A 23997-nucleotide genomic window follows, 5' to 3' on the forward strand; every position below is an offset into this window, starting at 1 on the left:
CCTGACCTGCCCTGACTCCCTCGGGCTGTGGCTTCCATGACCTTTCTTGAATGTGGAGTTCCAGCTGGATGCTTGGAGCCCAGGCATCTGTGAGCCACAGAGCTGTAGCCTCTCTGTCCTGCTAGTCCTCCCACTCCCACCCCGCCTCACATGTCTGGGAACCTTTGCAAATAGTGTGTCCCAAGCCAGGGGAAGCTGCTTGCCTGCCAGAATCCCCTGTCCCAGTGCCGGTGCAAGTCCCAGCTGCTCTGCTTCAGCTCCAGTTCCCTGCTAATGCTCCTGGAGGGCAGGGGAAGGTGACTCAAGTGCGTGTTGGAAGGCAGGGTGAAGTTCCTGCTCTTGCTTCAGCCTGGCTTTTTGAACCAGCAGGTAGAAGTTCTTTTCCTCCCTATCTGTCAGTGCCATTCAAATAAATAAATACATCTTTCAAAAAGAAACCCTGCTGTCCCCTCTACTCCCGTTCACCCTATAGCTCACGAAGATTCCTTCTTGCTTAAGGCTCGGTCTCGCACGCTCCTCCAGCTCTTTCGTTTCCCCTGGTAATGTCAGCACGTGCTGCCCGTTCTGCCTTGACAGCCTGTGTTGCGTCTAAGGCATCCCCCCGAGCCCTGGCCAAGCTGCTGTCACTTCTTGTCAGGGGGGTTGCTGTGACCCCCTCACGTGTTCAGCAGGTGCAGAAGGTGTTGTGCAGTTGGCAGGCTGGGCTCTGCAGCTGCCCCAGAGTGCGCCGTAGTTCAGCATGGCTGCTGAGAGCAAGCTCGTGAGATTGAAGGTCTGCTCGGCATCCTACCTCTGCTCTCAGCCTCCCCTGACTCCTGGGTCACCCGGAGTCCCTGAGGTGTCCTGGCTACTGTGGCATCATTCTCCAGCCTCCCTCCCCTGTCTCCCTCCCTCTGTGGCTTTCCTTCAGCCTGCTTCTACATCAGAGCCGTTGGGAACCCCTCTTCAAAATTCTCCCCTTTTAGAGATTCCCACGGCTTATTCGCAGCTTTGAAAGCAGATAGAAAGGTCTTCCACATGCTGGTTCACTCTCTGCATGCCAGCATCAGCCAGAGGTGAGCCAGGCTGAAGCCGGAAACCAGGCTGAGTACTAACTAGTGCTGTCCCTGGGGTGCCTGCTGAGGTGCAGGAAGCGGGACTGTGGATTGGACCTGGGGCTGGAACTGAGGTGCTCTGGGGTGTCCCAGGAGGCATCTTAACTGCCACACCAAACGCCTGCCAGTGCTGTGCCCACATATTGCCTTCTGTGAATCCCCTCCCTGGGCCACCTGTGTGCAGCATGTCCCAGCTCCTCTTCTGCCTCTCCTTCTCCATGACATCTGCCACCACATGGCACACATATAACTCCTGACATTTCATACTTTTCTGAGTTGTTTTTCTCACTACTGAGATGTGACTGTGTGGGGACAGAGATTCTATCTCGCTTTTGGCCGTATCCCCGCTCCCCACGTAGGGCCTGGCACCTGTATTGTGGCCCTAATTCAGTCAGTCAATGAATGAGTGAATGAGTGATGGGGAGAAGCACCTCAGACAATGGCCTCACTTTGTTTCTTGCCCTTGCTGAACTAGATTCCCAAATCTGTCAGCCACGAGTCTCCCCAAGGAGGGGTCCCCTTTGTGTACCCAAACCTTTGTCACCATTGAGTGCCTGGGCCCTTCTGTTGCAGCCATAGTACTTGCCTTGGCCCAGTCTGGCTGCATGGTTACTTCTGAGTTACTCCTGTGTGACTCATGGTCCTTGGGGCCAACAGAGTCTGAATGTTCTGTGACTCAACCTAGACGGTGCCCAAGGCTCAAGTTCAGATTTGGGAAGTCTGTGCCGGACTAAACTGCCTGTGACTGCCTGGCCGTGAAGTGGCCTTGCTCCCTGGGCTCCTTGCCAGAGTCCCCTCCCTTGGAGGCTGCAGCTATTGGCGTGAAATCCTCCCTGCAATCTGCTGCCGCCCCTTCTTTTTAAATATTTATTTATTTAAAAGTCAGAGTTACATAGAGAGACAGGCAGAGACAGATCTTGCATCCACTGGTTTACTCTGCAGATGACTGTAATAGCTAGAGATGGGCCATCTGTGTGGAGCTGGATTGGAAGTGGCGCCACCGGGACTTGAACTGGTGCCTGTATGGGATGCTGGCCTTGTAAGCAGTGGCTTAATCCACTGTGCTGCTGGGCTGGCCCTCTGAGTGTGATTTTTAAAAACTAGGTGAATAGCATGAAGGAGCTGTACCTGCTGATGGAGGAGGAAGAGATCAACTCCCAGCATTCAGACAACAAGGCCTGCTCGGGGGACAGCTGGACCCAAAACACAGTGAGTGCTCAGACCTGCCTGCTCCTGGCTGACCTGTTCCGTGACCCTTTCCTGCTGGCTTCCCTGGCCCGAGTCCTGCCCTGGGCACTAGAGCAGCACAGGGCTGCTGCCAGCCACGGGGCTTCAGGTACTTAGTGCTAAGCAGTACATGATGGGGAGGGCACAGAGGGTCACATGATGGACCAAGCGTTCGCAGTCAAGAGAGTAGAGGGGTATGTCACAGAGCAGGGACCATCAGTATTTGGTTTTTACAATTTATTTATTTGAAAGTCAAGATTATAGAGAGATTTTTCCATCCTCTGGCTTACTCCCCAGATGACTGCAACAGTCAGTGTTGGACTGGGTCACTTGGGCCCTCCTCTGTAACTTCTGGGCCATTAACAGGGAAGTGAGTCAGAAGTGGAGCAGCTAGGACTTGAACTGGTGCCCACATGGGATGCTGGCATTGCGGGTGGTGGCTTAACTTGCTATGCCACGTGGCTGTCTGCATCAGTGGTGGGATTTAAAGGGTGGAGTAGAGAAAGGAGGAACGACCATGGTGGTACAAAGAAGCTGAGTACAGGGGTGCAGCACAGAACCCGGGGCTGGCTGTGGCTCAGGCTGTGCGTAGAAGAGGCCATGTGGCCTGGGGTCAGGGGCCCCTAAGCTGTGGGTCAGAGAGCAGCAGGATCAGGCTGCCAGGCCAGGCACAGTTTGAGAGGCTCCGTGGACCAGGGCAGAGAAGCAGAGCTGGGGGCTTGGAGTGGAGGGCCCCCAGCCACAGCCCTGTGGGGCTAGCTCTGGGTCGGGTCCTTCCTGTGACTGCAGGACCTGTGCTCCTGTGAAGCCAGCAGTGGCTTCAGCCCAGGAACGGCCAGCACAGGGGTCCACCTCCCCATCCCACACTCCCACAGGCACAGGCTCCCCTCCCCAAGCAACTGACCTTGGCCTTGCCCTCCTGCCTGCAGCCCAACGAGTACATCAAGACACTGGCCGACATGAAAGTGACGCTGAAGGAGCTGTGCTGGCTGCTCCGGGACGAGCGCCGTGGCCTCACGGAGCTGCAGCAGCAGTTTGCCAAAGCCAAGGCCACCTGGGAGACCGAGCGGGCAGAGCTCAAGGGTCATGCCAGCCAGGTGAGCTGCCCACAGGTTAGACGCCTCTTCCCCAGGGGGCTAGCATTCTTCCTGGATTCACACAGCAAGGGCACCAGACCCAGAGGTGAGGGGAGGAGGGCGAGGAATTGGCGGAGGTCTGTGTGTGTTTGTTAGCCAGACCCACTTCTGACTGCCAGCACTGCCCACCCAACCCCACACTTGGTGAGCCCTGGGAAAGGATGCTTTTTGGGGTGCTGGAAGTGCAAGGACGCACTGCAAGGACGCAGTGCTAGAAGTGCAAGATCCAGGGCTGTGCACTGAGGCCCTTCCTGTTGGTATAGCCCTGAGGCCACACAAGGGTGGTATGGCAGGAGCCCGGAGTGGTTGGGGCTCTCCCCAGTTCTGCTTCTTCCTGCATAGCAACCAGACCCGTTCATGTGGGCTCTGCCCTGATGACCCCTGGCAGTCCTGATTTCCTCTTGACATCCTAGCTCTAATGCTCAGAGCTGGGGAAGGCCTCACTGTCTTTCTTCTTCTTCTTCTTTTTTTAATAGTTATTATTTAATTTTTACAATCTTTATGTAGTTGATTAGGGCACAAAGGGTCAAGGGCTACAGGAAAGTGGGTAAGACCATTGTTTCCACATTTTTAATCTCTCTCTTTTTTCTGTACCTGGGTAAGAGGGTAGATAAAGGGAGAAACCCCAGGCCCCACTTTCTTAGTCCTTTATAAAGAGCTGAGTTTTTTTTAACAGTAAATGCTTGGGGACACGCAGAGCCACCAGAGACCTGCTACATGCTTCATGAGGATCCGTTGGGCTCCTCCACCCAGGCGTCCCCCCACTCCTGCCCTGGGCCTCACAGTATCTGGTCAGGGATGCTCTGAGGATGGCTGCTGCACAAATACAAGACAAACATCTCTGAGTTCAGTTTCTCTCCAGTGGCACCCAGCTCCTGAATGGTGCCTCGGATTCCTAGACCTCTGCCCCCTGGCTCACCATGACCAGAGTCTCACCATCTTCCCAATGATCAGGGTTCCTGACTTCTTCCTGGGGACACCGTGTCCCCTGCCCTGCTGCTCAGCCCATCTGCACAATCCACAGTGTCCACTGTTCCCAGCCCCTCAGCACATCCCAGCATCTACTGCCTTCTCTGCAGGTGCTTCTCTCAAGTGGAACCTGACCAGCCAGCTCCAGGGGATCACCATGTGAACCACTGTGTGAGCCTGCTGGGTCGGGGGAGTGGCCTTGAGGCACGAGGGTGTGCACCTTTGCCCCTTGCCAGCCTCAGGGTTGCCTCCCTCCACCACTACCTGGGCCTTCATGCTGGAGTGATTCCTATAATGGCTGGGAATGCTTCAAAGCAGGACCTGTAAGGGGACAGTGTGTGGTCCCAGCTCTCCAGGAGAAAAGACCAAGCTAGCTCCCTACTAGCCAGAGCCCATCCTGCTGGTCAGATGTGGTGGGACAGAACCCCACCAGGGCACCTTATGCCCACGATGGTTGTCACTTTACCAAGTTTTCATGACCATCCTGAGCTTGTGCTTGCAAAACCCACAGTTCACAGTGGGCCAGGTGGGACGCTCTGGAAGCCTGGCTATGAGCAGGGATTTGTTCTACATAAGGAGGTTCATGGAGGTTTCTGGGTGAGGGGGTCTCTCCAAGGGACCTTCTTTCCCTGACTTGCTATTGGTGCCCAGGGGGAGACTGGCAGGGATGAGGCATTGCCTGGTGCCAGCTGCAGGCTGCTGTTTCCCACAGATGGAGCTGAAGGCCGGGAAGGGTGCTGGAGAGCGGGCAGGGCCTGACTGGAAGGCAGCCCTGCAGAGGGAACGTGAGGAGCAGCAGCACCTGTTGGCCGAGTCCTACAGCGCTGTCATGGAGCTGACGCGGCAGCTGCAGATCAGCGAGCGCAACTGGAGCCAGGAGAAGCTGCAGCTGGTGGAGCGGCTGCAGGGTGAGAAGCAGCAGGTGGAGCAGCAGGTGAAGGAACTGCAGAACCGCTTGAGCCAGGTGAGGCCTGCCCTGCCCACGCTGCCTTGAACCATAGGGGAGAGTCGCCTTAGAAAGGTTCCTATATTACAGCTCTCATCGGCCAAGTGTGGGTCCTGTGCTTACTCCTGGAGCCTATCAAAATCCAGGACCCAAGAGGGAGGACCCACAGTTGGTTTCTGTGAGGAAATTGAGTTGCTTTCTGGACAGACTCCTACACACTCACCCCAGCTCCTACGACCCTGCTGAAGTGCTCGGCCCTATATTTGGATGTTTTCCTTTCCTTTTAGACATTTATTTTCATTTTATATGAAGAAGCGAGAGAAGTCTTTCATCTGCTGATTCACTCCCCAAACGCTCACCACAGCCAGGGTTGGGCCAGGCCCAAGTCAGGAGCCCAGAACTCCCTCGGGGTCTCCTTGTGTAGACAGCAGGGATTCCAGGGCTGGAGCAGAAGCACAGGAGCTGGGACTCAAACTAGATGCTTGAATTTGGGATGTGGCAGCATCCCAGGCAGACAATGTGCTGCACCAACGCCTGCCCCTGCTTTTATCTGAGTCAATATGTAAGACCCAAATATTTCGATTACAGCAGCATGTAATATGTGTGCTTACCTATTTATTCAAAAGGCAAATGGACAGAGGGAATCCCGATCCCCTGGTTTACTCCCTGAATGCTTTCAGTGGCAGGAGCTTGGTCCTCATTTTTCGTGATGATGTCAGGAACCCAAGTACTTGGAATATCCCTGCTGCTCTCCAAGACCTGCAGTGGTGCAAGCTGGATTTGGGAGCTGGGACAGAGACGCTAGCTCAGCGAATCTGATGCTGAGTGCAGGCACCTTACCTGGTGTCCTGTTGGCTCGGCTAATTTCCACCACCACCATTTTTTTATCTGTCTAAATTAAAGACATTTCATTTATTATTCATTTATTTGACAGAGTGACAGGGAGAAGGAGAGATGCAGAGAAATAGCTTCTAAATACTGGTTTACTCCCCACAACAGTCAGGGCTGGACCAGGCGTCTGTCCTGTCTCCCACATGGGTGGCAAGGGCCCATATCCTTAGGCCATCACCTGCTGCTTTCCCAGGTGTTTTAGGGAACTGGATAGGAGGCAGCAGAGCATGTGGGACTCGAACCAGCGCTCTGATGTGGGAAGCTGGTGTTGCAGAGGGTGGCTTAACACTGCTCCTTGCAGTATTCACCAAGAGGTTTTACTCTTTCACTGTTAATGTAATCCTCATGTCTGGATTACTTCTCCTGCCTGTTTTGTGTGGAGCTGTCCCCGGCGGAGCACAGAAGCCTCATGTGGGGTCACTGCTGCCTGGCTCTTCTGGAAGAGAGGCCATCATTTATTCTAATACAGTGACAGCTTCTTGCTGTTAACAGTGCCCAATGCATGTCCCCATGCACACGCATACCTCCTGGTAGGACAGGTTCCTGGAAGTGAAACAGCTGGTTAAGGGCCATGCGTAGTGTGTTTGTTCATAGCTGATGGAGGCTGCCGAGCCAGCTCTTCTGCCTGTTCTGCTGTGTCTCAGATCTGCCTGCCCCCTGGGGTTTGGTGCTGGGCTTCACTCTGGTTTCTGATGAAGGTGAGCATCCTCCTCTAGGTTGGCTGTCTCCAGGCCCCACAACAGCCTGGCAGGTGCATAACCACTAGAGCCCTTATTCAGAGGAGGAAGCTAAGACGCAGTGATGTGACCAGGGTCATAAAGTAGAGAAGGAACAAGACCACAACCTGGCAGAAGTCCTGATCCTGGCCAATTCCTGTCCCAGAACCCATGGAACCAGAGCCCCTCTGAGGCTCCGCCCACCAGTGAGGTCAGGATGACAAGTTGATTCCTGAGCCATCCATGGACCGGGCAGAAATAAGATCCCTTTATACCCAACAACTAAATTCTTGTTTGAAGGAGGATTTGGTGCAGCAGTTAGAGGGTTTTCTTGGGACACCGCATCCCATATTGAAGTGTATGATTTAGAGTCCCAACTCTGCTTCCTCCACGTGGGAGAACTGGATTGAATTCATCTCTCTTTACTTCTCCCTGACCTGTGACAGTCTTGTGGAGAATAAACCAAAGGTTAGACGCCTGCTGTCTGTGTTCCTGCCTTTCAAATAAATCAGTCCATCAGTCCGTCTGGAATGATCCCAAGCAAATCCCTCACGGTTTTTTCCAGAATAAGGTTTCCTGGGATGTGGCACATTGTTCCCATGGATACAGTCCTGGACAAGCCACACTGGGTGGGTTGCACAGGAGTGCAGGTGATATGGTTAAGGCCTGGAGGAAACCAGGACAGGGAAAGGGAAGAAGCTCAGCAAGAAGAAGCTTTCTGGTGAATTCTGCCCTCAGCCTGCTCCTGTAATAAACTTGGCAGTGTAAACAGGAAGTCACGTCCAGTTGGCCTAGCCTTTTGTCCAGTCTTGTCCATGATCAGGCTCCTGATGCCCAGAGGGGATTTCAGTGACAAATGGCACAGATGGAGGCCAGCCATGGAGCCACAGGATGGGCTGTGCGCTTGGGACAATGTCACACTGCTCATTCTGCTCTTTTTCTGTCTTGAACCTCTCATCTGTGACCTGTGACACCAACTTTGTGGAGCTGCTACAAGGGCTGAATTCACCAATGCGTGCCTGCACGTGGGCTCCATCATGTGCCACCTGGAGGTTGGGGGGCCCCAACAGGGTGCAGAGCCAGAGGCACCTCAAGGCTAATGGGAAGGAGCACAGGATCCAACAGCAACGGCCACTGCAGATGAGCAGGCCCTGGGGATGTGGGGATGCTGGATCTTGTCTTTGCCAGCTGATGAGAGGAGCTGCGTGGAACAGACTTGGCTGTCCCATGCCCTGCAGCAAGCATGGACACAGCCGAACCTACGCCAGGCATAGTGACGCCATCAGGCTGCCCATGAAGGGTTTTTGTTACCATTTTCCCACTCCCCTCAGGGTTTGGCTCGGAGCTGCTGCTCACTGAGAAGATGGCTCCTGGTCTACAGTATGGGTTCTCTGGGTGGCAGAGCCTGGGAGGGCCCTGTTCAGAGTAGGGGGCCAGGGCTCACCTGCGATACCTGCCACTGACCTGCCCTCTTGGTCCCTGCCCAGCTGCAGAAGGCCGCTGACCCCTGGGCCCTGAAACACTCAGAGCTGGAGAAGCAGGACAGCAGCTGGAAGGAGGTGCGTGGGGGCTCACGTGGCTCCAGGCTCTACCTGTGGTCCAGACAAGGACCCTTGGGTAGTTGGGGAAGTCCGAGACAGCCTCCAGGCTGGCCTACTGCTGCCCCCTTTCCTGCTCTGCGCCCTGGCGGACAGCACTGACCCTTCCTATCTCCTCATTGACAGGCACGCAGTGAGAAGATTCACCACAAGGAGGCGGTCTCTGAAGCTGAGCTCAGTGGAACTGGCTTGAAGAGGTGCTGCCACCCCGCCCCTGCTGGTCCCCTCTGCCCCATTGCCCCTGCGTCACCTCTGTAGCTCACCTGTCAGGAAGCCACCAGGATGTGACTTCTAGGCAGTCCAAGCCACCCAAGAGCTGGACCGCATGGACCAGGGGCATTCTACCTACAGCTAAGGACTTCTTAGGTCCCAAGCTGGGGAGCCCAGGCTGCTTTTCCCACTGCTGTTTAGCTCCTCCTAGTATTCTTTATCCTGATTGTTGGACTGGGAAGGTCATGTCTCGCCTCCCTTCCCTGGGGTGACGACTTTAGGGCCTGTCCCTGTGCTGTGACTACAGGGACCTCCAGGTCTACGAGGCACTGAGTCGCCCCCACTAGGAGACCCAAGAGAAGAGTGAGGGAAAGAGACTGGAACCAGCAAGCCCACCCGGAAGCAAGTCTGGGTAAAAGGGATCCCCATGCTGCCATGCTCAGCTTCGTGCCAGGCACCTGCTAGCTTCTGACTTTGGATTTCCCCTTGCCCCCCAGAAGTAAACGCTGAGAAAAGAGTTATCATGCAGTTGGATCCAGGAGTCCCCTGCAAGTAAAATGGGGAAGAAAAACAGTTGAGAAAAGGCACTGTAGCCAGGTGTGCCCCTGCGCTCACTGTTGCTGTGGAATTCTGCAAGGCCAGGTGGAGCGTGCAACTCCTGGCACCCCCCACTGCAGGAAGGGCAGTGTTGTCCTCACTCCAAGACCCTGCCTGCCATGCACTGAGGGCTGTGCCCATGGGCATTAACTCTGGTGCTGTGGAGCTTTCTCTAGCTGGAGGCTGGGTATGAGCCCTCAGGGACAGAGACAAATGGTCAGATAAGCAGAGGTAGTGCTGGGCATCAGCCACATACTCTGCTGAGGTGAGCTGGGCGACCTCTGCCCACCTGCTGTGTCCAGCCTGGGGAGGCTGACCGACACCTGCGCACAGGTGTGAACACAGCACAAGTGCGTGTATCAGGGCAGGGGTGGGGGTGCAGTGGGCTCAGCTGCCACTTGGAATGGCCATATCCTGTGTGGAGTGCTGGTTCATGTCCTGGCTCCTCCCCCTCCAGCTCCTTGCTAATACAGCTGAAAGGCAGCAGGTGACTGGAGGGCTTGGTTTCTGCTCCAGTGTGGGGCCTAGGATGGGTTCCAGGCTTCTGGCTTTGGCTTGGTTCAACCCCAGCTGGTGCAGGCATTTGGAGACAAGCCACCCTCCCTCTCTTTCTCACCCATACCCTAATCTGTATCATATTTTCAATAAGTTAGTATTAAAAAAAGTTATTACCAAAACATCTTGAAAATCAGGCATCATTATTCCATAATATAGATTTTCTATGAACCTCTTTTAAAAAAAAAACAAATTTATTTTTAAATTCATTTATTTTTACTGAAAAGGCAGCTATAAAGAGAGAAAGAGATACAGAGATAAATATCTTCCATCCGCTGGTTTACTCCCCCTAAGTGGCTGCAATGGCCAGAGCTAAAGCCAGGAGCCAGGAGCTTCTTCTGGGTCTCCCACATGGGTACAGGGTCCCAAGGCTTTGGGCCGTCCCCGACTGCTTTCCTAGGCCACAAGCAGGGAGCTGGATGGGAAGTGGAGCTGCCGTGATTAGAACCGGCGCCCATGTGGGATCCTGGCGCTTTCAGGTCAAGGACTTTAGCTATTAGGCCATGCTGCCAGGCCCGCAAAGTGAGGATTCTAACCAGCAGGCTACTGCACTGGGCCCATTCCATGAACCTTTTAAAGACCTTCTATTTGCATGGGTTTCAATATATATATATATATTTTTGCAAGAAGATAAACTTCTAATTTAGTTGCTTATTTTTACCTATTTACTTTGGTTGAAAGGTAGAGGGATCTTCCTTTCACCGGTTCATTTTGCAAAAGCCTGCAAAGGGCAGGGTCTGTCAGGCCAGGGCCATGTCAGGTCTCCCTGGTGAATGACAAGCAGCCAAGTGCTTGAGCCACTATCACCACTTCCCAGACTGCACACTGGCAGGGAGCTGGAGCAGGAGATGGGCTGTGAACCCAGACATTCCAGCCTGGGATGCAGGCATTCCAAGCAGGAAGTATCTTCACCACCCCACCCCCAAAACCCTTCCTAATCTCACCCTGCATGGACTATTCCCAGGGCCCTTCTGCTTCCCTTAACACCACTTTTTCCTCCTCTGCTCCTTTCAGAACCAAATCTGTTTCTTCCATGTCCGAATTTGAAAGTCTGCTGGACTGCTCCCCCTACCTGGCTGGTGGCGGTGACACACGGGGCAAGAAGCTGCCCAACAGCCCTGCCTTCGGCTTCATGGGCACAGAGCCTGGGGAGCCCAAGAAAGGCACTCAGGAGAAGCCGGGGCTCTCCACCCGGGACTGCAGCCACCTAGGCCCCCTGGCCTGCCAGGACCCCGCAGGTAAGCAGATGCAACGCAGCTATACCTGCCCGGACAAGACGGGCATTCGCGTGTACTACAGCCCCCCGGTGGCTCGGCGCCTGGGCGTCCCTGTGGTTCATGATAAGGAGGGCAAGATCCTCATTGAGCCCGGCTTCCTCTTCACCACGGCCAAGCCCAAGGAGTCAGCCGAGGCGGACGGGCTGGCTGAGAGCTCCTACAGCCGGTGGTTGTGCAACTTCTCACGGCAGCGCCTGGACGCAGGTCCCGGCAGTAGCGCTTCCACGGGGGCGGGGCCAGGCTTCCCTGCAGCCCTGCACGACCTGGAGATGTCTGGCAACATGAGTGACGACATGAAGGAGATCACCAACTGCGTGCGCCAGGCCATGCGCTCGGGCTCACTGGAGAGGAAGGTGAAGAGCACGTCCAGCCAGACTGGGGGCCTGGCCAGCGTGGGCACACAGACCATCCGCACAGTCAGCGTAGGCCTGCAGACTGACCCGCCGCGCAGCAGCAGCCTACACGGCAAGAGCTGGTCTCCACGCAGCTCCTCGTTGGCATCGGTGCGCAGCAAGCAGCTGTCTTCCTCACTGGACAAAGTGCATGCACGCATTGAGCGGCCCTGCTGCTCTCCCAAGTACGGCTCCCCCAAGCTGCAGCGGCGCTCCGTGTCCAAGCTGGACAGCACCAAGGACCGCAGCCTGTGGAACCTGCACCAGAGCAAGCAGAACGGCTCAGCCTGGGCGCGCTCCACCACCACGCGTGACAGCCCTGTGCTGCGCAACATCAACGACGGGCTGTCCAGCCTCTTCAGTGTGGTAGAGCACTCGGGCAGCACCGAGTCCGTCTGGAAACTGGGCATGGCTGACGTCCGGGCCAAGCCTGAGCCACCCAAGTACGGCCTCGTGCAGGAGTTCTTCCGAAACGTGTGCGGCCGTGCTCCCAGCCCCACCTCGGCTGTGGGGGATGAAGGTGGTGGCTCCAAGAAGCCGGAGCTCCTGTCCCCTGCCAGCTACCACCAGGCGGACAGCGTAGCCAGGATCCTGAACAAGAAGACAGTCAAACCAGGCAGCAGCGAGGAGAGGGCCACTCCCCTCCCCTTGCTTGGGAAGGACGGTATCCCCCGGGAAGGCGACACCGCTACAGGCCTTCCCAATGAGGTAAGGTGTGGGATCTGCCCTTTTTGCTGGGAGAAGGGGCTATCTTATAAGGCCCAAGCCCTTTTGTTTGTTAATTTATTTTTTTGAAAGGCTGAGTCACACAGAGACACACACACACACAAATGATGCATCCACTGGTTCACTCTCCAGTTGGTGCAGATGGTGGCTGAACTCATTCACCGCAATGCTAGACCCTTAAGATGTGTTTTCATCTACTTGAAAGGCAGCCACACAGAGAGGTTCACTTCTCAAATGCCTCCATACCCGGGGCTGGGCCAAGCTGAAGCCAGGAGCCAGGGATTCCATCTAGGCCTTTCCCGTGTGGGTAACAAGGGCCAAGCACCTCGGCCATCATCTGCTGTATCCCAGGTCCTTTAGTAGAAAAGTAGATCAGAAGTAGGACTTGAACCACAGGCATGTGGATATGAGGTGTCTGGTATTGCATGTAATGGTTAACCTGGTGTTCCTGCTTCTTCCCAATCCCTTCTTTCCCACTCCCTCTTCCCCTTTTCCTGCTACATATCCCCACCCCCACCCTGCACTTATGCAAGGGCTGGTTCAAACACCTGAGAAACACGGTCCCATTCCATAGTGTTCTCATTCCAAGAAGTTCTCAGCTGGGTGTGGCATCCTGTAGACCCACTGTGGACTCAGTGAGGGCACCAGAGATGTCAGACTGTGATGCTGCTTTTCTGCTGTGGTATGTTTAGGAAACTGCTAGTTTTTGCCCTCATCAATAATCATGTGGTAAATATCTTGGGGCAAGAACATGTTTCCACATTTCAGATTATTTCCTTAAGCTTGACTTACAGAAAAGGTACTATGGGATAAAAGAATAGCAACTTTTGAGAGGTATTGATAAATGTGTCAGTTCCGTTTCTGCAGCCCGCTAGTGCTATATGCCCAATGCTTCACTTCCCGGCTGTCACCCAGCTGGCTGCCATCTCAAAGCATCTTTCAGGGCTCACTTGGTGTTTGGCCTGGCATTTAGGCTGCGGGCTGGGCCACTCACATGCCATATCAGAGTGCCCAAGTTCAGTTCCTTTCTCTGACTGCGGGTTGCAGCTTCCTGCTAATACGCACTCTTGGATGTAGTAGTGATGACCCAAGTAGTTGGGTTCCTACTGCATCCGGGAGAGCTGATTGGAAGCCCAGGCCCAGCTGCTGTAGGCATCTGGGAAGTGAACCAGCAGATGGGAGATCTCTAGCCTTCTCTCTCTCACTGTCTTTCAAAAACCGGATTACGGTTATGTTGTGGTGGAGCAGGCTAAACCACAACTTATAATGCCAGCATCCCGTAATGGAGCTCCAGCAAGTCCTGACTGCTCCACTTTTGATTCACCTTCTTGCTAATGCACTTATGAAGGTAGCAGACGATGGTCCAAGTACTTAGGCCCCACCACCCGTGTAGGAGGCCTGAATGGCTTCAGTCTAGCTCAGACTTGGCTGTTATAGCTTTTTGTGGGGAGTGAACCAGCAAATGAAAGGTCTGTTTCTCTCTGTCTCCTCCCTTCCCCATCTCTTTCTGCCTTTTAAGTATATATATCTTTTTAAAAATTAAAAATCCACAAATGTCAGTGACCTCAAAACAATTTTTCAAAAAGTCTATTGGATAAATAATTTTGGTGGAATTGAATTACATTCAGGAATTGTATAGAGCATTCAAAACAAGGGCTGCATGCACCTGCCTGTTTGTGGCCAGGGAAAGCAGTGGAGGGTGGGAGACCCAGAAGATCTTGGCTCCTAGCTTCAGGTTAGCTTGGCTCGAGCTGTTGTGGCCACTTGGGGAGTAAACCAGTGGATAGAGGACCTGTCTCTCTGTCTCTCCTCTCTGTGGCTCTGACTTTCCAATTTAAAAAAACAATAATAATAAGGGGCCATAGATACACAAGTGTCCCTGCTTGGGGATGGCCAAGTAGATTGCTGGGGATGGGCCTTCTCGTGACTGTGTGTGTGTTGGGAGTTTAGGGTAGAGGACCAGAGACAATGTGTACTTGTTCCTCTTTGTGATCTAACACTTCCTAGAGTGAACATCCGGTCCTGGTCCTGTGGGAGAAAAATAATAAAAAGAATTTGGTCCAGAGAGGGGTGGGCAGTCCCTGAGAACTGGCCCACAGATGTTGTGGAGTCCCAGTTCCTTGTCTGGCCCTGACCATTCCGCCCCTGGTGACCAGCGCCTTCAGACGCCTCCTGATGTCTGCCTTCCCTCCTTCTAGGACGCTGTGTGTGACTGCAGCGCGCAGTCTCTCACCTCCTGTTTTGCCCGGCCATCTCGCTCCGCCATCCGTCACTCTCCCTCCAGGTGCAGGCTGCACCCTGCTGAGTCTGGCTGGGGCGGGGAGGAGAGGTCAGCTCCGCCAAGCGAGTGACCAGGCAGCCAAGCTCCCCGCCTCCGCTGGCTCCCCCTACCCCCACTCCTGGGTGGCAGAAGCAGCAGCAGAGATGAGGCAGGCATGGGACTGTACCCTCAGCATGGCCTGAGCCTAGAGAGATGGCAGCTGAGTCACTGCCAAGCAACCGTTGTCACATCAAGGTAACGCGTGCTCTTAGTCTCCAGCTTCCCTGGGTAAGACGGCAAGTGGGAGAGAGACCAGAGCGGCTTGAGAAGCAGTCACACTGCGGGCCTAAGGGAGAGCTTTGCCTGATTCATCCATGCCCGCTACTGGAAAGGCCAGCACCTCTAGCCGTACCTTTGGAGAACAGGGTCCACAGAGAAGAACAGGATTCGTTTGTGGAGCTTGGCCAGGCATCCTCACTGTCACCCCTTCTACCACTTGCTCCTTCTCCTGCCCAACCCTTGCTGCTCTAGATTGCTGGGACTCAGGGGATATGATAGGGCAGTGGTCCAGGGTCCACGTATCTTCTTAGAATCCTGGAGCCCTGGATTTCTCTATCCATGCTGTGATGCAGCAAACCTGGGTAAGGAGGTAGGAATGGCAGGGCTCAGGGGTGGGGCAGCTATAGGAATCCCCTTCCTTGCCAAGGTGAGTGAGGGGCTCTGGTCTTCCCTGAGGAAAGCCAGTTTCACTCAAAACCTGGTGCGTTGATAAATGCCTACATACCCACTGCCTTGATCCCCGGGGCCCTGGAAGGGCATCACATTGCCACCGTGTTTACATCTTGCAGCTGGTGGCAGGCCAAGGATGCCCAGTTGGCCAGGCCAGGCCCAGCCTGGGGAGGTACATGAGGCTGGTGCCCTAGGCCATAGCCATTGCCTAGGGCTTGGAAACACATTTCTTGTTAGGTTGTTTATTTGCATTTTTCTTCTTATATTTAAGGTGGTTTATTTTAATAATTTAATTTACCCCGGAGTTCCTAAGGTAATTTATTGGTGGTTGAAACATATGTCCTTGTTGCTGGGATAATGCAGGGCTTCCACAGACAGGATATAGATGAGGCAACTTAGCAGCCGAGCTCTGGTCTCCTGGTTGGTTCAAAAGGGGGCTCATCAGCCAGAGCGCCCACCACCACACCTGCAGCTGATCTTAGAGCATTGCCTGATACTCAACAGCCCCCAGCAGGGTGGAGACCCAGGTTGGTATACCCACTCCCCACATGTTCTCCATTTCCCATCTGGTTTTCCTCCCTCCCTCTCACACCTTCCCTTTGTCACAATGAGTATGACATGGATCAGTAAGACTCCATCAAGGGCCTGGAAGGTTCTCTCCATTTCCTGGTGAGAACTTGCAGGAAAATGGGACTGAACATCAAGAATGTTGTTTACTGCAGCTTTGCACACGAGTCTGAACGTCCACCATCTGCCTCGCTTCTCTTCTGCCTGCCAGCCTCTTCACCAGCCTCTCCTCTTGGCCTTGTCGCCTCCCACAGCTCCCTACCCTTGCCTCTATCCCGCTGGTGCTGCCTAAGCCTTCAAAAGGATTACGGTGTGGCTCATGGCACTGGGACCAGTGAGCCATTGGGCTGTCACCCTGCCAATACCCACACAGACGTGCAGCTGGGGACCCACTGCTTGTCTGCAGGGTTCTCAGGGGCTTTGTCAGTTTGCCACCGGGACTCAGGAGATACTTTCATACTTCCTCCTTCCACCTGCCAGTTCCAAGCCTCACCTTTGTGGGGTCACCTGCTACCCAGAGTCCTCCATTTCCATTCTGCATCAACAACACACCAGAGGCCTGCCAGACCTGCCAGCTGCGTCCTCATACCCTGGTGACTTAGGGGGCTCAGCAGGCCAGCCCATGGAGTCATGGGTCAGGTCCCTTCTGGGGCAATGCTGCTCCCAACCATGCAGTCAAGGAGGTCCCTCAATGTCACCTTCACGTGAGGGATTCACCCCAAGCCACAAGCCGCCAGAAGCCTTCTGCCAACTCCTAGAGCCGCAAGGTCTGGGGAGCATCCACGGTCAGCCCTGGGCAGAAATCCATGTGAGCCTGAACCCTGTGGCTCGGGGACCACTCAGCCTTACCATCGTCCTCGTGTGGGGTCATCCTGCGGTCTTTGTCTCAGTTCCAGCCCCCCAGTCCCCAGCCTGTGCCCGAGGCTGCAGAGCCAGGTCTGGTCTTCACTTCCTGTTCGCCGCTGGGCCAGGCCACACTCCTGCAGAAGCCTCTGGCTGGGGACTTCTCGGGGATGACCGTGTTCCTTGTAAATATTGGTTTGGTTTGGTTTTTTAGCCTTTTACTTGGTAACTGGTTGTGTTTTTCTTTTTAGGGGTGGGGGAGGGTTGGTTTGTAAAAAGTCTACTCTTTTGGAATGTAATTTCTTAATTTGTTTGTCTCTTCCACTGCCTTTTAAGTCTTGGTAACATTCCCAAAGCAGAAAACTGCCTGACCCGTGGTGGGGCTCGCCCTGGAGGACTGGGGTCCTGGGAAGGAACGCTGCCCTCCCTCCTCTCTTCCCCTTGCTGCTCATCCTCCACCTTTTCCTGCCAGCCCCTCTGGCTCCTCCCTCGGACTCTTTTCCTCTCTCCTTCCTCCTCCTCTAATTTCCACTGTGTTCAGTCAACATCCCAAGGAGCCCTGGGGTCCCAGCTCCCTACAGACCACTTGGCTTGGATACATGTAGTCAGCACCAGTTAATTGCGAAGAAAAGGGGGACCGATTGGCAAAGCTGACCCTCCGCTGGGAAGCTTCATGTGTCTCATGTTTGACTTCTTCCCAGAGCCAAGTTAGAACCCTTCTGGGGACAGCAATGACTGCGCCTGACACGAAGATCCCAACCCTCCGCTGTAAGGCCTGTATGCACAGGACATTAGAATCCAGTTCCTACCTCTCAGTTCCTTCCCACCCCTACCCAGCCCTTGTCCTTCCCAGGAACACTCCCTTACTAGCTGGCTTCCTAGGTGAGAGCATTGAGGGCCCAAGGACTTGACCCTTGTACACCCTGGTGCCAGCATGCCTCTACCATGCCCATTCCCGTATTCTTCCCCTGCTTTCATCACAGACAGTATCTGACTCTTACCCTTGTCACCACAACCCTCTCCATCACCCCCACCCCATCCCCTCGCCAAACTCCTGCTATCTTTTTGCTAACAAGAATCCCCTATACATCTTACCTAAGGCATTTACTGTTTAGAAATCACCTGCTCTTCCTACTTCCCCTTCAGATCTCCCAGCAACACCTCTGCAAGGTAACCTTGGCAGGACAGTGGTTGGCACTCCCATTTTGCATAGGAGGAAAATACTCAACTATGGAGTCACAGAGTGGAGCTCAGAACTTGCTTCTGCAGTTTCCCCCAGCCCAAGTCTATCTTATTTTACTGTGCCACTGCCACACTGGGGGCTTTCTGTGGACACAGGATGCCCAGAATATGGTACCACACAACCGAGACATAAGGCAAGCCCACCCCAAGTCACTGCACCTGTGTCTTCCAGAGAGCGGTCAGAAGACCACTTACATGGTAGTCCTCTGAGGACATGTCCAAAATGCAGCTCCTTGGACTCCCACTCAGCCTTCTGAACCAGGAATCTGTATGTGGAACATGCGGGTGAGGGGATGGTAAGTGTGCTTAAGGGCCCTTGACCCCATTGTTTGTGTTCAGAACCCTGACCAAGAGGGTCTTTCATTATTATATATGATGCCAACAACAAATCAAATGCCAGCAACAGCCGAGCTGTCGAAGCCAGGAAGCAGGGACCCAACTTAAGTCTCATATGGGTGACAGCAACCAACTACTTCAGCTATCACTGCTATCTCCCAGGATCCATATTGTTAGGAAACTGGAGAGCTGTAGAGAGCATTGAACTCAGGCGTCGGGCATCCCAACCCACACCTTCACTGTGAGAACCAACTCCCGCCTGTAGACCACCATTCTGTTTACCAAGGACCATGAGGCTAGCTCTTCCCTCTTACAAAGAGCACCAAGTTCTCCACTGCTACTTAGGGAATCCGGCCCTCCACCCAACTGTCCTTTTTTAAAAATGCATCTATCCTGAGAATTTCCAAAAAGCATCAAGGACAGTTTACAATTTGAATCATACATGTTTTTAACAAGACAACAAAAAGTTTAAAAAAAAAAAAAACAGATAAATTATTCACTGAATGCACCTGTGTGATTCCTGTCCTCAGCCCATCCACTTTCACTCTTGAGTTTCCTAGCAGCCATGAGAAAAAGAGAAACACCCATATTCTGCTACTGTCCCCTTTCCTTAAGAACCAAACTGTCCTGCCGGTTTCTAGCCTGTGTCCTTTCAAAGGCTGCCAAGCTAGCCGGTGCTTTAGCAGGTGACCGTAAGATGCAAGAATTTTTTCTCCAGGTGACTCTTTTAAAAATCACAAGCTGCCTCCGATGTGGGTGACTGTGGCTTCAGTCTCCCCAGCTGTAAAGTGGGGATCCAGTTGTCTTCTACCTCACGTGGCTGTGCTGAGGACCAAACACAATATCGTGCCTGCAGGTCTACCTGGAACAATGCAAGTGCGAAGGCAATGCAAAGCTGAGCTAGCCTGAGCTTCCCTTCCGTCTCCTGGCATCCCCTGAATAATCCAATGCCCTTGTTTTTTTTCATTGTGCCAAAATATACACATGTATGATTTCAATTACTTTTAAGTGGCAGGTTAAGTCTATTCACAATGTTGTAAAACCATCACCACTCCATTCCCAGAACTTGTTTTTAATCTTCCCAAATTGCAGTAGACCTCCCCCACCCCACGTTTCCTAGCTCCTGATGGCTTCAGTCCCGTTTCTTCCACGAATCAGCCTATTCCAGGTACCTCCTGGAGGCAAACTCACATTGACATTTGCTTGCCCCTTTGTGTCGAACGCCCTCGTGGCTTCAGAGAATCAGGCCCAGAGCAGGGAATGGTTCCCTTAAGACCACACAGCAAACTGGGAGTGCAGCCAAGGGCTGACGCAAGGTTCCTAGCTGCAACAGATTCTGCTTTCCCAGTGGCGAATGAGATACCCCCTCCCCATCCCCTGACTTTCTCTGAGGGGGCTGAACCCCTTCTCTGTTCAGCTTGCTCCCTACCCCCCAACCCCTCTGTCATTGCATTCCTACCTCCTCTTGTCTGGTCCCTGTCATCTCATGGGGTGGCCATTGGCTATGTTTTCCTCTCCTGGGCCCCTGGACACCTGCCCCAGCTCACCGCCTCCTTGGATTTTCTGTCACTTCGGCACCCCTCCCTGTGCCCCTAGCCCACATTTCCAGCCTATCAGCGCAGTGCCCTATCTGTGGTCTCCCGGATCCTGTATCCACTCAGATCTAGTGGGCTTCAGGGTGCTGGTTGCTTTATTTTGTGTCATTACACACCAGGGAGACCTCTTTGCCCATGTCAGGAGGCCCCAGTCTTGCCAGACCTTTCTCTGGACTTGTCCTGGCCTGGCACCCCCACCACACTGCCAGACCCACCCTGGAACACTCTGTCATCTCCATTCACAGCAGTCTCCCTGGGGCCTGCCCTCTCCTCCCCCACTGCCCTGATGGCTTTGGTTGTCACACAGGTGCAGCCTGACTTGCCTCTTTGTCCATCTGTCTGTCCATTGCACTTCCAGCCAACTCCTCCATTCTCCCTTTGGGCTCCTCACCTGCAGAATAGTTTATCCCGGCTCCTGGCTGTGGCTCTTCTCGGCACTACACTTCACACTTTGTAGTATCCACAGACCCAGGAGGGACTGTGGATGTGGTACTGGGCCTGAGTCACTGGCTCAGGGCTCCATCCCACAAGCTGCCCTCCCTCAATCTTTCAGAAGCTTCTCTTCCCTCTGTCCATCAGCGGTGTCTCCCACCCCTCCTGCTTGTCACCAGCTGCCTGGACGCCAGGCCTCCATGGAGCTTTGGTTTCCTCTGAACGCCCTCGCGGGGCTCCGCTAAGGCCTTCGGGCCTGGCTACTTTGTTCGACTCCCTTCTGGAGACTGGCCTATAACTAGGCAGGTCTCTAACTTCTCTGACCCTGCTAGTTTCAGGATCCAATGGTGAGCATCAGGATGACCTAAGGACCCCAGAGCACCCTTCATTCTTGGGCTCCTATAGCCCCACCATCCCTTCTGCCTCTGGGCCCTGGTATCCTAGCTCCTTAGTTCTGCTACTGATCTCTGTGCCTTAGTCTACTTGTTCGCACAGGGGGAGCTCTCCCCAACTCCATTCCCAGCTGCCTTCTGATCTGGTATCTGTGGGGGTTGGATGTTGCCAGGCGTGGCCCAGCTCTGTGGCACTACCTTGGGGTGACAACTATTCCAGGCCAGTAGTTCTCAGATTCTGTCCCAGCAACAGGAACATCCCCAGGGATCTTGACCCATATGCAGACTGTCAGCCCCACCCGGGACCCACTAAATGACATCTTTGGGAGATGCGCTCAGCAAGCTGAATGTTGATCCGCAAGTTTGCCCACTGCTTATTGAGGCCAGCAGTTAGCAAGCCTGGGAAGACGGGGCTGAGAACAGACAGAAAACTCCACCCTCACGTGGGCTCTGTTGACTGGGAACCAATCCTCAGCCCCCTAAACTTAACACAGAGGATCCGTTGTCTCTCTTCTTCCTGAAAGCTGGAGGGTCTCCAGAAAATAGTTTTCCTTTTTCTGTCCCTGGCCTCCTTCCAGCCCTGCTCCTCCTCCCCCATTTGTCAGGTTTAGCAATGGCTGGGTGGGTGAGGCCAGGCAGTAGGGGATGGGAGGTAAACTTAGTTCCCTCTTGGGAACTTCACCATAGGCCAGGTGGCCTGGTCAGATGAAAAGTAACAGAACTCCAAGAAAAGAAGCCTAAATTCCCAGTTTCTCCTCCTGCTCCTCCCCTTCCCTTCCTTTTCCTGTTCCTCCCCAACTTCCTCCGTTCCCAACTCCAGGGGGACCTTGCAGATAGTGCCAAAAATCAGCCCCTTCCCTGTCAGCAGCCGCCCTTTCTCTCCTCCTTCTCCTGGCTCCCTTCCCAGCCCCCACCAATACTGTGAAGCCCCCTTCTCACCCAGCCTGGTTTCCTGGTAAGGGTCCTGCAGTCGTGGGCCCTGGGGACCCCCAGGAAAAGGCCCCTGGAAGGGAAGGGACCAAGGGCATCCTTGGGCCAACTGTCCACCTCTCCTGTCCACTGTCCTCCCCTCCCCATTTCTGTCTTCAAAAGGCTCCTTCCCAGGAGGGACTGAGTGTGAAGACCACTGCAGTCCAGTCCACCAGCAGCCCCCCAACCCTACCCCGTCCCATGTCTTCTCGCAGACATGCGAATATTGTACAGTGTAAACTTACAAAGCATTTTTAATGGTTGTAGATTGGAAATAAAGTATGTGAGATGAGCACTTGTCATGACTTGGCCTCCTGTCAGATATCTCCTTCAGACTTGAAATCCAACTCTACCTCATCCCTGGAGGGGTGGAGAGGGGGAGTCCTCCAAGTGTCACTGCCAACCGGCTGGTGTGGACACTCTGGGAAGGGCCACCTGCTGCTCTGGCTGCTGACTGCTGATAGCCTGGTGTTTCCAAGAAATGTGAGATGACCCTGGGGAGCAAATAAGTGCAAGCCATTCAGAAAGCAGAAACACAGAGGGCTTGGCACAGTAGCCTAGTGGCTAAGGTCCTTGCCTTGCATGCACCGGGATCTGATATGGGCACCAGTTAGGATCCCGGCTGCTCCACTTCCCATCCAGCTCCTGCTTGTGGCCTGGGAAAGCAGTAGAGGACGGCCCAAGCCTTGGGACCTTGTACTCACATGGGAAACTCTGGCTTCTGGCTTTGGATCAATTCAGCTGTAGCTGAGCCATTGCAGCCATTTGGGGACTGAACCAGGAGAAAGAAGATCTTTCTCTCTGTCTCTCTTTCTCTGTGTAAATCTGACTTTCAAATTAAAAAAAATAATAAAAATAAAAATTAAAAAAATCAAATCTTTAAAAGAAAGAGGAAATGTGCCTGGCACAGTGGCCTAGCGGCTAAAGCCTTACATGCACTGGGACCCCATGTGGGTACCGGTTCTAATCCTGGCAGCCCCGCTTCTCTTGCAGCTCCTTGCTTGTGGCCTGGGAAAGCAGTCGAGGATGGCCCAAGGCCTTGGGACCCTGCACCAGCGTGCAGGGTCCAAAGCTCCTGGCTTTGGCTCGGCTCAGCTCCAGCCTCTGCAGCTGCTTGTGCAATAAATCAATGGACAGAAGATCTTTCTGTCTCCTCTCTGTATATCTGAGTTTCCAATAAAAATAAATAATCTTTAAAAAATAAAAAAGAAACAACTTTTCTACAAAAGACTCAAGAACATTTATCATGGGGAAAAACAGACCTGTTCAATGTGTCATCTATTGCAGTGTAATTACTTATCCCAAAATTTTATGTCACAGAAGCTATGGGGCAGGAACTTGGGAGCACCATAGGTCTGATTCAGGGTCTCCTGGGAAGCCAATCAGGTGGCAGTTATTTGAATGTCTGGGGTGAGAAGATCCTGTGGTGAATTCACATGGCTGGCAGGGTACCAGGGCACTTCTCCAAGGACTACTTGGGCATCATCACAATGGGGCAGCCAGCTCTGACCCTTGCTGCCCTAAGCAAGTGGTCTCTGAGAGAGCAGGGCAGAAGTCACGATGCTTTTCATTGTGACTTTTCATGCTTTGATAATCAGACACTGTCATCTCTGCCAAGTCTTACTTCTAAGGCAGAGTTACAGCAATGTTCCATTCCTTGGTTAACTTCTTCTTGGACCAAATTGAAGCCTGGAACTCCAGTCAGATCTCCTATGTGTGTGGGAGTGGCAAAAATACTTGGACCATTCTCTACTGCTTTCCCAAGCTTGTTAGCAGGGAGCTGGGTGGGAAACAGAGCATCTGGGACTTTACCCTCTGTCACTTGTGATGCTGGCATCAGAGGCAATGGCTTGAAGTACTGTCAGTCCCCTGCAGTATCTTGTTGATTATATAAAGCAACATGCTTCAGGGTGGGAGGACAACACAGGGCACAATTGCCAGTAAACAAAGGTCCCTGGGGCCATCTTGGAAACATTGGGGCATGTTTTTGTAGAGTTCACTTGCAGGCCTATGCTGGGCACTGAGGATGATGTAATCAATGGCCTGGAAGATGTGAAATCCGAGAGCAACAGCAGGGGGCAGCCCAGAGCAACAGCTAAACTGACACCTGAGGTGTAGAGGCTGGTTGGCCATATGAAGAGGAGAGTGGTGTGTTCCAAGTGAAAAACTGAGGGGAGGTGGTGCAGGAAAAGTAACAGCATGAATGAAAGCCTGGTGGGAAGGGTGGAACAGAACTGAGGAACCAGCAGAGGCTGGGCCTAACCACCCAGGACCTTGTACGGAGAGAGTTTGTGTGTA

At 53.6% G+C, this 23997-nt stretch overlaps 1 protein-coding gene across 4 annotated transcripts in view; it reads left to right on the top strand.

Moving 5' to 3' along the window:
* SOGA1 (suppressor of glucose, autophagy associated 1) overlaps positions 1 to 20843 on the top strand; it is a 57224-nt gene extending 36381 nt beyond the window's left edge. For 2 of the 4 annotated variants that reach the window (XM_040981509.1, XM_040981510.1), the window contains exons 9-15: positions 2199 to 2303; positions 3251 to 3418; positions 5139 to 5390; positions 8467 to 8538; positions 8704 to 8774; positions 10954 to 12316; positions 14533 to 20843. In XM_040981509.1, coding sequence (XP_040837443.1) covers positions 2199 to 2303; positions 3251 to 3418; positions 5139 to 5390; positions 8467 to 8538; positions 8704 to 8774; positions 10954 to 12316; positions 14533 to 14685 — 2184 coding nt within the window. In that variant the 3' untranslated portion in view covers positions 14686 to 20843. The remainder of the gene's footprint in view (positions 1 to 2198; positions 2304 to 3250; positions 3419 to 5138; positions 5391 to 8466; positions 8539 to 8703; positions 8775 to 10953; positions 12317 to 14532) is intronic. The other 2 variants (XR_005884010.1, XR_005884011.1) reach the window with 2 other exon arrangements.
* Positions 20844 to 23997: the final 3154 nt, after the last annotated feature.

Source organism: Ochotona curzoniae, unplaced genomic scaffold (genome assembly GCF_017591425.1).
Source record: "Ochotona curzoniae isolate NIBS_2020 unplaced genomic scaffold, NIBS_Ocur_1.0 contig_3520, whole genome shotgun sequence".
Lineage (NCBI taxonomy): Eukaryota > Metazoa > Chordata > Mammalia > Lagomorpha > Ochotonidae > Ochotona > Ochotona curzoniae.